A 19,153-nucleotide genomic window follows, 5' to 3' on the forward strand; every position below is an offset into this window, starting at 1 on the left:
CAATCTGTCACAAATGCAGTGATATCAATAAACTATTTCTGTTCACAGTAATGAAGACCAAACTAAAACTGATTTCAATTACATTCATTCCTCTGACAACCATTGAGGGTACTTGTATAAAAAGCTGGAGAAGCTATTTATATTCTAGGGGGAAGTGTTTACCCTGTCGCGGAAACCGGTGACAAACGATTTTACTGTCTCACTAAAATCAAATGAGCTGCTATCGTGCAATCTACGTATAAATCTAAGAACAAACTATTGGGTTTTCTATTAAACTTTACGTAAAACTTACGGAACATTTTCATTGGTCGAGAAAATCCGTAAGTTGCGTTCATTGGATGGACTCGATAAGACTGTTTACAATTTACGGAAATGAATGCAGTAAAGGTTCGTCTTCAGTTGGTGGCTTTCCATCCGTGAGAACGGACATTTAGTTAAATTTTACGTTTGATCCGCAAGATTACAGTTTCCGTAAGTCACGGAATCCGTATGTGGTTAAAATCCGTCAGTTAATAACAGTGTATATAAATATATACATGGAACAGTAATGTATACAAGTACAGATTATCTACGATCTCCGTAAGTTACAGAATCCGAAAGTTGAGAAAACCGTGAGTCTCGATCATAGACACAAGTAACAATTCACAAGGTCACAACTGTTTGTAATTTTCTCGATGAATTGTTGTACCTAACAATAAAACATTTGTTACTTTTTTATTCCGGTGATATGACTTTTCTCACGTTGACAAATCCCTGTATCGAACTCTCTGAAAGGCATTAATTGTATATAATAATAAAAACTAGTATTGTACTTAAATTCAGGGAGAAAATGCTTACATAGTAATATCCTTGGAAAACAAAGATGGTTCAACTTGTGAAAACTTTACAGCTTCACCAACTGAAATACAAGGAAGTGGACGAGTTATGATCCTCGTCCATAACTCCGATTTGTTGGATTATGAGAAACTGCGGAATACAACAATTTTGGTAATGAAACACTTTTTTACAATTTCATGTCATACATGAATATATTTTTTCTTAGCTTTTTCCAATAAATCTAAGATCTTTTAACGATCTCCTCTTTATATGAATTTACCTTTTCTTTTCTTTGACCAATTGCTCTTATATGTAACGTTTAATTGTGTACATTACAAGATCCTATCTAAGTTTGTTATTGTTTTTAATTTCAGTTAATTTTCTGTCTGTTTTTGTTCTATTAAAGGTGTTTGCTACTGGAAAAAAATCAAATTTTTCCGATAATGCGACAATATATATTGATATCACGGATAAGAATGACAATGCTCCAAAGTTCAACAGCTCTGGCTTTGAACTATCCGTCAGCGAGAACGCAGAAAATGGAACTTATGTAAATCGGATCACGGTAAGCGTGCTCACTTTTTGTTAATTTTACATACTTTTAGAATTAAGTACTTGATCTATAGTCAGTAAAATGTATTCCGGTTGGAGATGGGCGCCTTAAACATTTAATAATTTTGAAGATCTTATTTTTATATAATAATGCTTAGAAGCTTTGATAAAGTTCAGAGATTATTGTAAAAGTTTTGAATTTTGACGGCTTTGCATTTCGCCCCTTAGAATGTGTTTCGCGTATTAATACGAAATAATTTCTCTAGTTTCAATTTTTCCTTGCTTCAGGGGACAGACGCAGACTCCTCGCCAGATTTTAAAATAAAAACGTACTCAATTTCAGGAGGCAGTAACCGGTAAGATAGTATTTGTAAGTTGAAATGAGGTAGTTGAACGACCTGTTGCTCTTGGTCCGATACAGTTTATTGTTTGTCATCCTAACAACATAAGTTAAATGCGAAATCTCAGTTGCTTTGAATGATTTATCCTGTGTTTGGATTTCGTTTGGGAAAAAAACCTTAACATTTACCTATAGTTCATTTCCGGTCAATGTAAATCCTTTGTTTGATGTACTGACTAAAGGTAATGTATCTAAAACATTCTTCGACTAACACTAATTCTTTTAAGGGAGTTGCAAAGTATTAAGAATACTTGAAAGTAGAGGGGTAAAATATAAGAACATTTTTTACAGTCCAACCGTTAAATCGAAATACAAAAATATACTTCTCAGAAACGAAAAAAAGATGTTTGCTTGTAAGAAAAAACAGTACGTAATTATATTGTTCCTTGCTTTATTTTCTAGATTTATAAATTGGTGACAAAAAATATAGAACTTTCGACAGGTACAACACTAACAGCGTTCTTGTATATGAGTGCTTAAATGACAGTGCCACTACATTTAAAAGCAAGATATTTAAAACTATACGTTTACAATACATTCACTTTTTAGCTCCACTATACGGAGAATGGGGGGGGGGGGGTGCTATTCTAGGCGTGAGCTTTCTTGGTTCAAGTTTTCCGGCAACATCTGTTGTTCTGTCATATCTTTGTTACTGTTGCTTATAACTTACTGTAACTTCACATAAACATTATCCAGTATACAAACAAAGTATATGCAGGGGCTGGGCCCATTATACCAAAGGTCAAGGTCACCAAGGTGTTATACTTAGTTTATCTTTAAGGTTAAAATTTTTCGGCAACCTTTGTTTTTGTGTCATATCTTTATTACTATTGCTTATAGCTTACTATAACTGCACATAAACATTGTCCAGCATGCAATCAAACTATGTGCAGGGGCTGGGCCCATTATACACAAGGTCAAGGTCATCAAGGTGTTATACTTAGGTTCTTTTTAAGGTTAAAGTTTTTTTAGCAACCTTTGTTTGTGTGTCATATCTTTGTTGCTTTTACTTATATCTTACTGTAAGTTCACATAAACATTGTCCAGCATACAAGCAAAGTATGTGCAGGGGCTGGGCCCATAATATCTTAGGTCAAAGTCACAAAGTTGTAATACTTAGAATAATTTTCATGTTAAATTTTTTTGAAAGCTTTCTTTATAGACATATCTTTGGTTCTTTAAAAGATAATGCCTTGAAATTAAAAATATTTCTTTATAATGTGTGTTACAATTCCCATAACTCTAATTGTAATTTTGACAGAATTATGCCCCTTTCATACTTAATTTTTTTGGCAATCTTCGCTTTCTTGATGTTACTTTAGCACAATATAAGTTAAAGACTTGAAACTTGAAATTATCTTTATCATCATCGTCATCTGCATGAGTGGTAACAATCCCAATAACTCTGATTTGTATTTTTAACCAAATTATGCCCCTTCATACTTAAATTTTTTGACAATCTGGACATAACTTTGATACTGTATAAGGTTATGACTTGAAACTCAAAATATATTGTTACCATCATCATTTGCATGTGTAACTCTAGTTTGTATTCTTGACAGAATTATTCCCCTTTGTGTATCTTCCTTTTAAAGTAGAGGTCTGTTATTGAGACATGTGTTCATTATACTGTCAAATCGCGCTGTCTTACGGACAGTTCTTGTTATACTACGTGTACCTCCAATTTATTGTTTTGTATCTATAAGTTCCTCGTTTGGGCTGTTCTGCGAGATGTTCCCTATAATATAATTATGTATATTTTAAACGCTAATACTGACAAAATGTTTTGCAGATTCAAAGTTGACAGTAATGGAATAATCACAACAAATTGTATTGATTGCAAAGTGGAGCTAGACACAGAAAAACAAGCAGACTATTACATGACTCTTTTCGCCAAAGATGGGGGTGGAAGTAAAAGTTCCGTTGTTCTTCACGTGACACTTACCGATATGAATGATAATTCTCCGAAATTTTCTAGACCAATCTACACTTCATTTATTGAAGAAAATGTTATGAAAGATATAATCAAACTAGAGGTAAACTATTGAAACAGATATTTACAGTTTAAGAGCTATTTTATTATCTTCAGTCGTACTGGAGCCCAGATAATTTGAAATCAAGAAAAAAATTGAAATATTTACATTAGCCTTATTCTTTTCCATTGAAATTCATTTCGTATGAACAGCAAAAAGAAAGGCGCGAAAGTTATGTCAACGCTGCTTAGTGATAACGGGCCGCTGTTTTGACGACGTCCGCGTATAGTCAGTATTCATGGTGTAAAGGAGTAATATTTCCAAAAGAAAGGTGATATTAATGACCCAGATAACTATCGTGGAATTACTATCCTAAGTTGTCTAGGCAAGTTATTTACTAGTTTACTAAATAATAGGTTAAACAATTTCTTGGAATCAGCAGGACTACTTTATGAAGAACAAGTAGATTTCCGAAAAATGATGGCACTATTGACCATATTTATAAGAAAGCTTCCGATTCTGTTAGTCGAGTTTGTTTATAGAAGTAGTTACTTCAACATTGTTGATGGAAACTTTTTAATTTTATTTACTCAATTAATGATCAAGCAAAATCTTGTGTTAAAAGCAGTCAAGGTCTCTCATGTTTTTCATTAGTTCATCTGGGGTTCGACAGGGGGAAAATTTATCACCTATACCTGTTTCTATTCTTCTGAATGATTTAGTGTCTTTTATGACACATTTTTACAAAATGCTAACAACTTTATCAAATGATGTTAAAGAGTTTTTAAGTGATGATACTACTTAAGTGTTTTTCAGTTTATTTGTATTACTCTATGCAGGTGTCACTGTACTTTTTGCTGAGATACAAAATGAGTTATAAGGCTGAACACCACTAAATCCAGCTGTTCTTTATTTCATATAAAATCCACTCACTTCATAACGGTGTTTCGACATTTTCTAGCATATCAGATTTTCAGAGACTTATATTCCCATAAAGAACTAGATCGCTACTTTAGAAAAACAAAAAGAAAAGGGGGTGTTAACTTTTATATAAGAAAACTACAGTTCGTTAAATACAACCCGCTGATTTTACTACTTTTCGCTTCTTTCAATTTCTCTTTTCGTGACATTAAATACTTATGCCGCCATTTTTATCTAGCAGACAATAGGAACATGCCGATTTCATTAGAATGCAAAGTGATACATACTGAAACGCGGTAGGGTAAAAGTGAGCACGTTGCTGCCGAGAAAATGCACTAGGAAAGGAAAAAAGATTAGTACTATTTATATTTGGACTACTTGTGACTAGACCTGCGGAGGCTTACATTCTATTTGGTAGTGATCAGCCTATAAGAGAAATTTTTTGTTTGATTTTTCCATGAATTTGCATTCATTCTCAAGGTACACCTATTTCACAATGATTCTGCTTTGTTTTGGTGCAAAATATTGAGAAAATATAGAGAAATGACAATACATTACAGGTCACCCCCATCCCAAAAAATATGCAAAATTTAGCCCTGTGCAAGCAATATTTCAATTAATTTTACCTTATTCATGGAATTTACATTTAACATCCATTTAATTGTTACGATGTTTGTCATTTTCATTCAGAAACATGCTAATTTCAATATTATTTAGACAACTGAAGTGCTAAAATGCGAGAAAAGACATTTACTAGGTCCTAAAACGAACCAAAATAGTGCCACCTGGTCGAAAATTCGATCTAAATTCCAGAAGTACACGAAATTTAAGCGTTTTCAGCCATTTGTTACCGTTTTACATCATAAAGAATAGATTAATGGCATTTCCATTCATTTTCGAAGGGTTTCAGAAAATAACATGTATTGCCCCTTATAGGCTGAACACCACTAAATCCAGCTGTTCTTTATTTCATATAAAATCCACTCACTTCATAACGGTGTTTCGACATTTTCTAGCATATCAGATTTTCAGAGACTTATATTCCCATAAAGAACTAGATCGCTACTTTAGAAAAACAAAAAGAAAAGGGGGTGTTAACTTTTATATAAGAAAACTACAGTTCGTTAAATACAACCCGCTGATTTTACTACTTTTCGCTTCTTTCAATTTCTCTTTTCGTGACATTAAATTCTTACGCCGCCATTTTTATCTAGCAGACAATAGGAACATGCCGATTTCATTAGAATGCAAAGTGATACATACTGAAACGCGGAAGGGGAAAAGTCAGCACGTTGCTGCCGAGAAAATGCACTAGGAAAGGAAAAAAGATTAGTACTATTTATATTTGGACTACTTGTGATAGACCTGCGGAGGCTTACATTCTATTTGGTAGTGATCAGCCTATAAACATCTTTAAAGGCCTAGATTTTGGCAGTGGGCCAAGGGATTTCTGTCTTCACCAGCACAGTTCGGGGCTAATGACCATCACAGTATGGTTCCAATTAACAAGGGTCAATGTTTATTGGAGAGTCAGTCTACCATACAAGTGTATCAATTAGTGAGAAGGGGAAACAATGTAATTTATCTTAAACTGATATATAATTGATAACTTTTAAAGTTATACTAGTTTTTTTGGAATTTCTATGTAAAGAAAAATATTTGTTGATCAAACACAATAATAAGATAATCAGAAACTTATTTTCACAATAATGAAATAATGATAAACTTACTTAAAGAAATATATGCAAGTTTTTATTTTTCCAAAGTCTGTCCGGAGAATTGTGATATTTCAGAAAAGTGTGACTTTCACTCATCTAAAGCTTGCAGAATACTGTAAATAACATTTGTCTAAAAATTGAAATTAGAATGTGCATTTCAAAGTCACAAAGCAAAGAATGAAAAAAGTCACTTTTGGCAACATACTGAAAATGAAAATTCAGTATAGATGATTTTAAGTTCAAATAATGTTGATTACATGAATACAAGAAACCCAGTTTCCAATTAGAAAAATATTGTTTATCAGCAAAAAGAACTCCTGAAGTTTTCACTATACTTGTATTTTATTATCATTATTATTTTCAATATTATTACTGTATCTTTAATCATCCTTTATGTAATATAATAATAGTAATAATAATAATAATAACAATAATAATAATAATTATTATTATTATCATCATCATTATTATAACATTAAAGTAATACTTATTATCATCTATATAATATCAAAATAATAATTGATATTATCATTCCACATTCACTGAAGAAAAATAAATTTCTTTCAACTCCACTGCACACATCTTCATGGTCTAGTTGGGGTCCCTGCTGTGCTAATTGCCCTCTAATCAGTCGCTGCAAAGCAGCAGATAAGATGGGAGTTGTATATTGGATTTGGGGGGGGGGGCACTTATATAGTAGTGAATCTAGGCCTTTAAAGTTAAAGCAATGTCAGAATATTGTGATATGTGGAAACTGACTGATAACTCTAGTAAAACAAAAGTTGTTTTTTCTCGAGGTAAAATGAGAATAAAGCCAGTTTTCCATTATAATGGTGAGGTACTTGATATTGTTGATAATTTTAGTTATCTAGGCATAAAGTTTAAATATAATGGTAATTTCTATGAGACAAAAAAAACATTTAGTAGATCAGGCTACAAAAGCTATGAATTCTCTGTTGAGAAAAGCAAGAAAACTTCAACTAAGTATTGATTTACAGTTACATCTATTTGAAACAATGATAATGCCTATATTCTTGTATGGATCTAAGGTGTGGGGTACTGGTGATATTAGTTTAAATGAAACTTTCCAACTTAAATTTTTAAAGATGTTACTAAAAGTAAAAGAATCCTCACCAAATGTTATGGTATTTGGTAAACTAGGGGCTTTGCCGATTAATGTTATTGTCAAAAGTAGAGTACTTAATTACTGGTGCAAGGTTATTGAACGTAAAACTGATAAGATCAGCCATATTCTGTATAAGTTAATGTATAAGCTTCATATTCATGGTGTATATTGTTGCCCTTGGATTTCATATGTTAAGGATACATTAGAACGGCTTGGATTTGCAGAATATTGGATTAACCAATCAGTTCCTTCGCCACTATATTTACGTAATATTATTAAGCTTGGATTAAATGATCAGTATATACAAACTTGGACTAGAATGGTTCAAAATTCAAGAAAATGTAAGCATTATAAAGTATTTAAAACAGTCTTTAAATTTGAAGACTATTTGAAATTATTACCATCAAATCTTGCATTATCCTTATGCCATTTCAGGTGTCGTAATAATAAGTAAATAAGTTATTGGAAATGGTATATTTTTGAATATTGTCTATGATGAGAGGACATGTCACTTGTGTAATACTGCTGCCTTGGGTGATGAGCGCCATTATATTTTTGATTGCCCATTTTTTAATCAGGATAGACAGAAATACATTCCATTTCATAACCAGATTTCAAATGATAACAATTTTCAATAGTTGTTTCAAGGTTCTGATGAAACCCTTCTCCTATCCTGAAGCTGGCATTATTTACACAAAAAGTTATGTATGTTACTCGGTGAAAAAAATATATATATTCATGTCAAACGCAACAAAATGTGTGCAATTTTATAATATAATCTTGTTTACAAATGGAAAGGAAATATAATGTTAACAAGAGAAATGAATTTTTTTTTCGGTGTTCATGCAAAATGAACGACAGAATATGACTGGCAAATCAAACATGAATCGTTTGCGCGTTTCATGGATTTGCCGATCCTATTCTGTCGTTCATTTCGCATGACCACCGAAATAAATTCATTTCTTAAATATTTTATACTATTGTTATGCTATATATTTCAGGCCAGTGACCGGGACCAACAAAATAATAGCAACAGTGAATTTACATTTTCAATTGTTAACACAACAGAACATGGGGACTTTGCAAGTCTAAATTTAACATTAAACGTGACAAGTGGAGACATTGGTCTTGCAACACCGATAGACTACGAGGATTTACACAACACAGAAGGAAACGTGAATATCACAGTGGAAGTAACAGATAAGGGACAGAAATCGCTTTCAACTACAGCAGTTGTGCAACTATCAGTGCAGGTATCAGAAGCTTTGATTCTATAAATGGATGATGATTACTTAGTTGTTATAACCGTTTTGTTCTAGGGATTTCCCATTAAAGTCGTGTCTTTTGTCTGGACAGCAAGTGTAAATGGCGGCTTAATACAATGTATCTGTTCTTCCATAGCGCTAGAGATATATTTAGCTATTGGTGAGTACAATGTATAAATAACATGAAAATGAGTATTTATGATTACAGGATAAGAATGACAATCAGCCCTATTTTAATTCAACAATGTATGAAGCGAAAATAGGAGAAAATGAGACGTCAACTTTAGAAAATAGTAAGTGTTTCTCTACTTGTTTATTCATTAGAAATATGTAAAAGAAATACTTATTGACAATTGTAATTAGGACACGTTTCCCCCATTTGTTTGAAAGTTTTGGTATAATTTACATTTATTATTTTACTTGCACAACGACTATTTTAGTGATATTAGGAACGATTTCAAAATTTTCATTCTCATTACTTGCTTCTAACACATGATAGGCTTTGAAAACGTGTTTAAATCTATCAGTCATATTTTTCTACATGTTAAAAAGGGTATAATTAGACGAGTATTGCAATAACACACTGTATATGAAATACAATCTGTTTCGGAAGTTAGTTTAATGTTTGGCGGAATAATAATGCCGTAACTTTATATTTTTAATTATTATTCAACTATACAATATTACACACTGTATTAGACCAATTGCAAACATCATATGAAACAGACAGAGCTAATACAAAACATAACTGAGCCAATATGAGAAAAACAGGGCCAATACGAGAAAACAGGGCCAATACGGAATTCAAGCATTTTGATTGGTTCAAAAGAGAGGGCCAATACGGAGAAGTCACTTCCGTTAGATTTTTAAATGACGCCATTTTGTTTTACATCAGAGTTATAGATAACATTTTTTCTTTCACATTTTGACAAAAAAATCATTTAACATGTTCATGTAATAACCAAGTATAACTGAGCGGGGTGCACGTCTTCATAGATTACAATGATACTTTCGCTTATTCGGTATTGTGTAAAATGCAAGTGTTTCCTGTCAGAAATTCTGGCAGTTGTCAAGGAAAATAATGAGAAAACAAGGAAACTCAGATTATTAAAAGGATGAGACTTATCTTTAACAGACATTTTGATAGTGTGGACTATTTGTGCAATGATAAATAGCGATTCAAATGCTGGAAAATGGATGAATAAATTGGCGAACAAGAGTGTCAGTTGTGAACTGCAAACAATTTCGGATAAGAATTAAACGAGGCATGGGAGTGTATAATGTGTGCTTGGTTGGTTGTATTATCTTGATCAACACATATGTGTACAATTTTGTGTCTCGTTGCCTGCAGCCTAAAAGGAAATGATATTTAAAGCAGTTTTGTCACAGATCACATGATAACATAACTCACTACTGTAAAGAAAATAAATAGGAATTCAAAAAATAAGGTAAGTTCTAGTTACTCCTGATTATGTCACATCAAAAATATCTCTCAAAATTATTCTTAAGTACCCACATACAACTCATTCTGTTTTACCGGCTAAAATGATTATGATTTCTAAAATAAGTCTAAACAACTTGTCAAGTTTTTTCCCCTGAACGCGCATAACTGCCATGAGGTAACTCGCTCACTTGTGAGTTCTTGTACTGTTACCGCCAACAGTCGAAAGTTGAATAATAATATTATCATTAATCAAGCGATTTCATATTGGCCTAGTTATTTGTCCTCGGGCAGTCGTATTGGCCCTCGGCCTACGGCCTCGGGCCAATACGACAACCCTTGGACAAATAACAAGGCCAATATGAAATTGCTTGATTAATAACATTATAAGAATACTTTCCAAAGTTGATCACAAAGCCTGATATAAGCGCCTGAAATGCAAATGAAAAATACCTGTCTGTGCACATTCCATTACAGTAATAATAATAAGATACACGCACTGTAACTTTGAATACGTCATATGCAAATACATCGTTTAATATGCTCTTGAGTATTAAAACTGACAGTATTGTAAGTTTGATGAAGCGAATATTATGTATTTACTTAATATTTGCTTCTCGTTATAGTGAGTCACGCTTTTGAGATATTAATGTTTGTTAGCTCATCCCAAGGTGAGCTTCGTCCGTCGTCCGTCCGTTCACAATTTTTTATGAACACGATCGAGACCACATTTTGCAATCAACTTTTATTGGCATAAAAGCTCGGTTCCATTCGGTCTCTGTCTAGATCTCGTCATTGGTTCCAGAGTTATTTCCCCTTAAAGGGCCAAATTTTGCTATTTTGGCTCGTAAACACGATAGAGACCACATTTTGCAATTGCTTTTACATTCGCACACAACTTGTATTTGCATCATATCTTAGTTCATTTCGAAAACTGGCTAGATCCAATCACGGATTTAGAGTTATGACCCCTTGAAGGGCCAAAATTTGCTATTTTGTCTTTTTGCAGCCTTATAGAGACTTCATGTATGGTTTGATTTAAAGCAAACTTGCAAAATATCTTTAACAATAAAAGATCTTGGATTCCATGATGAATCCATCAAATCCAACCATAGGTTCTGGAGTAACGACCCCTGATTGACCCCTGAAGGAGTCAAAACTTGTTAAAATTTACCTTGTGAACACAATAGAAGTGATTTTTTACATTTGATTTTAAGCAGACTTAAGCACAACTAGTCACAATAAGACCTCGGTTCTTTTTGTAAACCGGATAGATTCCATCTTTGGTCTTAGAGTTACTGCCCCTGGAAGGGGAATAATTAGCCCTTTCAGCCATATAGAGGTTTTATTTTATTAATTGATTTGATACAAACTTGCACAGAATGTTTATCTTAATTATTTCTAAGCAAAGATAGAAACTGGGTTATGTGGAGTAAAAAGATAGGTCACCAGGTCAAGTCAAAGGAAAAGCTTGTTAACGCCATAGAGTCCACAATTATAGCCCTATCTTCATGAAACTTGAACAGAATGTTTATCTTGATAATGCCTAGGCCAAGTTGAGAAAATGTGGGGTCAATAACTAGGTCATCACTCAAATCACATTCATGGCCCTATCTTCTTGAAACTTGGTCAGAATATTTATCTTGATCACTCCAAGGCCAAGTTTAACAGGTGAGCGATATGGAGTCATCATGACCCTCTTGTTTTTAAATTCTGTTGACTTTTCATTTCAGAAACATTGGTAACACAAGTGTTTGCACATGATAATGACGTAACGAAACAAAACAAGGATATTAACTACTTCAAAACTGGCGGCTCTGACAAGTTTACAGTTGATGCATCATCTGGGAAAATCTATATTCAAATTGATTCAAAACTTGATAGAGAAACGGAACCTAGGTACAATCTGTTAATCATTGCTATGGATCAAGGATCTCCACCGAAATCCGGCAGTACCACAGTGACGATAAACGTAACTGATGTTAATGACGAAAAACCAACGTTTGGAGACAATCCCCAATACAAAACATCTGTAACAGAGAACATCACTGAACATGGTCATATTGTCTACACTTGCAACGCCTCTGATCGGGATTCGGATAATAAACTTTTCTACAGTATCATTAAGATCACAGCCGAAAATGAAAATGGAAAACCAGTGGCAAATGCATCCGTTAAGGTATTGCTTTAGCTGTTAATTGTCACAATTTTGCAAGATGCAATCATTATTGTCTATTGATAAAATTCATTAAAAACACAAATGTCACAAGCAAAATGTATGGGAAGATCTATATTCAGGTAAGTAATTGAAATGGAAAGAGATTGAACATTTAACGAGGATATTTTGTTCATTGGTATAAAATCTGCTTCACAAACTATGCTGCTGTTTTGTTGTTTTCTTTCTGACTTCGCGTGAATTTCTTTACATGATAAAAGTTACCTTTCCAGAAACAAATGCTTCACTGAGGTATGAAATCGCATCATACCATCTAAATAAAGTATAACATCAGGTTGTGTTAACTTTGCTTTTATTTGTAGGATTATTTTGCTATTCATTCTGACAATGGAAGTGTGTATGTAAATGCTGTACTTGATCGGGAGACTGCACAAACCATAACGTTGACAATTCAAGTAAACGACACGAATGCTTTCCTGAATATACCTCAAACTGATACAGGTAAATAAAACTAGTCTCAGTGATAACAAATAAATAGTTTATCGGATATCTATCAGCATACTTGTAATAAAAAGAGTAGAGGGTTCACGAGAATAATTATGTTATTTCGAGAGGGCGTAGCCTTCGGGAAATAATTTCATTATTCGAGTGGCCCCTACGCTTTCTGTTCTGTATCATGGTCCGCCAATATGAACAACGCATTAGACTACTTATTTTGATTGACAAGTTAACATTCCATTTTATGCGTTCGTACTATCACGTGACAAGCGTATGTAGGCGAGACCTAAGACATTTTCTCTAACTTAGTTTGAGTACGGCTTATAGCCACGCCTCTTCCTCAGTTAAAGAATATTACAGACAGAAGTTAACAGTTATAATGACACTGCAGTTAAACCATGATACAAATAAGCAAAAAATCAACTATATGCTTTTGTATTTCATTTGAAAGAGAACTGAGATCCACATCGCTTCTTATTCACCACAAAGTAATTTGAGGGAGCAAATAGTTGTTGTTCTGTGTGTTCACTAAATATTGTATAACCCAGGAAATGTAACACTGTAGTTCAAACCAAAATGTTTATCAAACGATAACTTCAAAAGTTAAAGATATCATTTTTGTGCAATTTGGTACATACCATTTCTTTTATATGAATGTATCAAAATGTGTTTTTCACATCATAACCTTTAAATCGCCGAAGACATATAAGTAATATTAAGTAAATTTAGATGGTTTACAGTAACCAAGAACTAAAACTAAAATCATATACTAGAGTTAGTATTTGCTTCTTTATATTCAAGGATAATATTAAATGATTAGAATAATAATATCTGTCATGTGTTAACAAATCGCACCTGCGCCTTGGGCGATAATGAGGTTTGCCGAATTACCGCCCATGCGCAGGTGGCCGAGGGACGGATATTTCCATCCGATTCTTAAACATATGATTGATATTTTTCTTGCATAATCGTATACATGTTAGCATTTTATTCCAACAGATTATTTTTCTTGCATACAGTATTTTACAATTAACAGGTAGAAATACTTTCTTTGTGGCACTCTTTCTTATAGTAGAGCGCGAGAAATTAACGCCCGTGAACAGAAATTATGTAAATTACGAAAAAAGCAGGTACCTTGATAGTTTTTCTCCGTTCCTTAAAGTACATTTCTCGATTCAAATACATTAGATTACCGTAAGAACATAACGTTACGCTACAAATGATAAAACATAAGTGAAACTTTCTTATTGTGCGTAACGCGAAACATCATGGACATCAAGACGTCATTTCTGCTTACGGACATTAATTTCCCGCGCATTGTGTTCATTCTCTACAATAAGAAAGAGTGCTACGTTAGCATTTCTACCTGTTACTTGTAAAATACGGTATTCAAGAAAAATAATCTGCCAGAATAAAATGCTAACATGTATATGATATGCAAGAAAAAAATATCAGTCATGTGTTTACGAACCGGATAGAAATATCCGTCCCTCGGCCACCTGCGCATGGACGGTAATTCGGCAAGCCTCAATACCGCCCATGCGCAGGTGCCATCGGGACGGATATTTCTATCCGATTCGTAAACACATGACAGATATTATTAATCTAACAGTAAGTTATTCTCTTGTATTTTTGCTTTAATTATTTTCTCTCTCTCTCTCTCTCTCTCTCTCTCTCTCTCTCTCTCTCTCTATATATATATATATATATATATATATATAAAAGAAAAACATCCAATGGGTTTCCTCTATCTGTATTTCTGTCTACCTACCGGTTTCATATCATAATCATCAGGGCAGACATATAAAAAATGTGTAGTTGCTACGCAACGTCACATGTGTACACAATTGTACGCAACGTTATTTTATGACGTCATCAATATTTGTTTAGTTTTGGCTTAAATATATCAAAAAAGTAACGTTCCTTAGACAACCTAGCTGAAACATTATTATTATGAAATTTATAAAAAGAAAAAATTAAATACTGTGGGTCCATTTTAGAGCATAGATCTAAATGTTCACTAACAGGCATTTGTCTTGTTAGTGAACATTTAGATCTATGCTCTAACATGGATCCACAGTATTTAGCAACTACACATTTTTTATATGTCTGCCCTGATGATTATGATATGAAACCGGTAGGTAGACAGAAATACAGATAGAGGAAACCCTTTGGATGTTTTTCTTTTTTATTTATTATATACTTGTCCAGGAGTAACTTTTAATATTTTCTATTATATATATATATATATATATATATATATATATATATATATATATATATATATATATATATATATATATATATATATATACGATGTATGTATACTGCTTGACACCCCTTTCGGGTATAACTAGCAGGTGCGTGTCTGTGCCAGAATAAAAGTTAAAAGAATGACAGTAAGATGTCAAAAGGAAGAAAGTGCAAGATAAAAATGTATTAACAAGAGTAAAATCAGGATAAAAACAGGGTGTAGTCACTTAATAGTAGTGGGATGCGTAAACAGCATGTCTGAAATGTTCAGGATCAGGCTGATTAACGATCAGGGGTGGCAGCTGATTCCATAGGGTAACGGTGTATGGAAAGAAAGAGAACTTAAAAACATTAATGTTTGTATGGATCTGCCTAAGGGAATGGTCGTGCATATGACGTGTTCGTTTCAATGGCTGTTCTAGATACGGAGGGATTGGAATATCTACGTAACCATGAACGATTTTGTAAACATGAAAAGTCTAGCAATTGTCCGCCTGTCCTCGAGTGTCTGCCAAATGAGATGATTTAACATGTTTGTTACACTATCATAATATGAATATTGACCCTTTCCCACCTGGCAGCTATTCTTTGCACCATTTCTATTTTACGTATGTTTCTTTGTGTGTGGTGACCATACCGTAGAGGCATACTCTAGTTGTGGCCAAACTACAGTCTTGTAGGAGGTTTCTTTATATATATATATATATATATATATATATATATATATATATATATATATATATATATATATATATATATATCATGTGTCTTTGTGTCCAAATTTATATGGTACTAGTACTGTATATATTGGATGAGATTAAAAATTCATATAACTGTGTTCGACAAATATTCTTGGAGCGAACATCTATTGATAGCTCTTATATATCATTTCCTCTTTCGAACCTATATTGTTACACGTTTAACATTATCTGTATGTATACAACATTTCAGCAACACTGACAATTACTCTTAAAGACATCAATGATAACAGTCCTGTTTTTGAGCACAACAAATATACCGTAAGTGTGCGAGAAGACGCCAATGATGGAAGTCCGCTTGTCACAATCCATGCTACAGACAAGGACATTAACCGAACAATCATATACACATTAGCGAACGGACCTAGCCCAATTACTTCCTTCAGCATAGATAATAAAACAGGTATGTTTTCAAACATGATTACCTTGTATTCTTCATAAACGGACATAAGTGTATTCCTCGCACCTTATTTCATAAAGTTATTCATTCTTTCGCTACCTTCATTTTTATTAAACGCCCGTTTTGAAGAGGCGGGACGTATTATGTGAGCGTGCGTCTGTCTGTCTGTCCGTCATAATTCACGTCCGGAGCATAACCTTATATCCTTTAAAGGTTTTGACTTTAAACTTGGCATATAGGTAGATGACAATATGACGATGTGCAGAGCATTTGAACTGGCTCTGTAGGTCAAAGTCAAGATCACATATTGAGATAAAATGTCAAAACTGGCCATCATATTTCGTGTCCGGAGCATAACTAAACAGTCATGCAAGGTCTTTACTTCAAACTTAGTTTGTAGGTAGTTGGCTATGAGACAATGTGCAGAGCAAAAAGGTTAAGGTCATAAATTGAGCTCTTGTATCAAATTTGTCCATTTTGTTTCGTGTCTGGAGCATAACTTATCAAGCATTCAAGGTATTGTCTTCAAACTTGCTTGGGGTATAGATAGGTGGTGATAAGACTATGTTCCCACCCTCTCCCACTAAAATAATTTAGCTGTTTGCCTTTTAGTATTTTGCTTTCCACCCCCCCCCCCCCCCCGCCACCCCCACACCTAATCCCCACTACTCCCCGCCGATTTTCTTTCATTTGATTTCTTGTTCTTTAGTATCATATAATATATATTTTGTCAAGACACACTGACTAAAGAATGAAAACACCCGTGTCTTTGTGTCTTTAAAAAAAGTAAATTTATGTACCAATGATTGTGTTGTATTGTTTCCAGATATTCTTTATTTCCTTTTCCTTTATTTGTATATACATTAATTTAGTATGTATCATAGAAATAACAGATAAACAAAGTCATATACATATGGGAGTAATCTTTCTTTTGGCAAACTACGAAATATTGCTTTTACTTTTGGCTTTCTTGTGTAGATGATTAAGTTGGAATAGTGTTATATTTACTGGTCCTTTGGGATTATGGAGGTAAGTCAATGTTTTTGTATGTTAGAGGTACTCTCAGTTAGCGATGTGTGAGAGGAATTGCGAATAACAGTACCACTCATAAACAGAATCAATCTAACCGAATGTGCTTTCTATGCTTTTAAATTATTTCTTATAATTTTCATTATTATGTCATAATATCAAAGTCACATAAACGTTTTTGTTTAAACATTTTTATCGTATTTTTCATTATTTTAGGCTTACTTACAAAAACAGGAGAACTTGACCGAGAAACACATAACAGCGTTTTGTTACATGTCATTGCAACAGACAATGGAGTGCCACCATTAAATTCAACTGTTATAGTGCATGTTGAGATACTTGACTTCAATGATAATCCACCTGTAATTGAAAATATAGCAAACGCCAATAACATGCATATAAAAGAAAATGCACCGTCTGGAGAGGAACTTGTAGATGTAAATGCTAAAGATGCAGACGAAGGGCCAAACCAAAATATCACATTTTTCATGGATCACAATGAACATTTTGCCATAGACAAATTTACGGTAAGATTATAAGGATCCTACATGCTCATCTGTGTAAGTTTTTTCCTACCTGAGGAGCAGTGTGGAAGGGAAAATCGAGAGTTAACGAGGTTTTTATCTTAGCTGTTCCACTGGGTTGGAAAAAACGCTGTCTTGAACAGGTTTGATCATTTGTTTTCCCATTACGTATAACAGGTCCGGGTCCATAATTTTTTTATGGGGTGGGTACCAGTCTAGAACGAAAACGTCACCGCCGATGCTCATAGCGAGGTATTGTAGTAGGGGACGTTTTTGCCCATGTTAGGTAGATCACGGGGTCTTTCCCTGGATTTTTTTTTTTTGAAATACAGGTATGAAATGCTGTCCTCTGTGCATTTATTTGTGGGTATACTCCCCTCATATAAGGGGACTCAGGGACCCTCCCCATAGAAATCTTCGAAATATAGGCATGAAATTGAGACATGTGGTGCATGTTTAGGTCTAAAGTTTTAGGTAAACTAGGCGTTACTCCCCTATTGATGGGGAAGGGTCAGGTATGAAATGGTGTCCTATGGTGCGTTTCTAGGTCTTAATTTTGAGAAAAACCTATCTCTTTGCTAGAATAGTATGGTGCATTTTAGTATTATGAGTATAGGTCACTTCTCAGTCAACGAGGGGTTGGGAGGGGTTCACGCTCCTCCTTAACCCGGCCTTAGATGCGGGCCTGTTCAAAATATATCGTGATGACGAAAAAAAATGGGCATTTGCTTGCATTATCTTTAATGGTTTATGACGTCATAATAGTGTCAGTAATATGTGACGTCGCCGGAGTTTACGCTGCTTTAGACAAGGCTTTTCCCTAGGGAAAGACAGGAATATCTACCACTTGGACAAATGTATACTTTCCCTGCCAGGTAGGCAAGAGCATAAGGCTCTTACAAGCCTTCCTGTGTTAGACTGGGTTTTCCCTACCCGAGAGAAAGTGTGGAATGGAAAACCGAGGTTTTTTATCTAAGCTGTCCCGACTGTTAGGAAAACAGCCTTCATGCCACGTGCTCGGACAAATAAACACTTTTCCCGCTTGGTAAGCAAGAAATATGTTTCTAACAGAATACATTTATGTAACTGTGATTAAAACTACAAGATTATGTGTGTTAATTAGGTACTTCTGTATCTATACATATACACTCAACAGAATTCCTAATCGGTCAGTTTTTATTATACTACTATTTTGTTAATAATGCATGTATATACACAAAATTTCACATACCGACGTTTAAATATGTCCAGCAGCTAATTATTGATTTATTTTTAATCGACTCACTGCCAGTGTAACCGCATG

At 33.9% G+C, this 19,153-nt stretch overlaps 1 protein-coding gene across 1 annotated transcript in view; it reads left to right on the plus strand.

Moving 5' to 3' along the window:
* Positions 1-822: 822 nt before the first annotated feature.
* LOC128551421 (protein dachsous-like) overlaps positions 823-19,153 on the plus strand; it is a gene marked incomplete at its 5' end in the record, with an annotated part of 40,158 nt that continues 21,827 nt past the window's right edge. The window contains 10 exons of the mRNA XM_053532271.1: positions 823-987; positions 1,223-1,381; positions 1,657-1,724; positions 3,561-3,804; positions 8,508-8,759; positions 8,980-9,064; positions 11,946-12,391; positions 12,751-12,889; positions 16,091-16,300; positions 17,543-17,853. Coding sequence (XP_053388246.1) covers positions 823-987; positions 1,223-1,381; positions 1,657-1,724; positions 3,561-3,804; positions 8,508-8,759; positions 8,980-9,064; positions 11,946-12,391; positions 12,751-12,889; positions 16,091-16,300; positions 17,543-17,853 — 2,079 coding nt within the window. The remainder of the gene's footprint in view (positions 988-1,222; positions 1,382-1,656; positions 1,725-3,560; positions 3,805-8,507; positions 8,760-8,979; positions 9,065-11,945; positions 12,392-12,750; positions 12,890-16,090; positions 16,301-17,542; positions 17,854-19,153) is intronic.

This window comes from Mercenaria mercenaria, unplaced genomic scaffold, assembly GCF_021730395.1.
Source record: "Mercenaria mercenaria strain notata unplaced genomic scaffold, MADL_Memer_1 contig_1074, whole genome shotgun sequence".
Taxonomy (NCBI): Eukaryota; Metazoa; Mollusca; class Bivalvia; order Venerida; family Veneridae; genus Mercenaria; species Mercenaria mercenaria.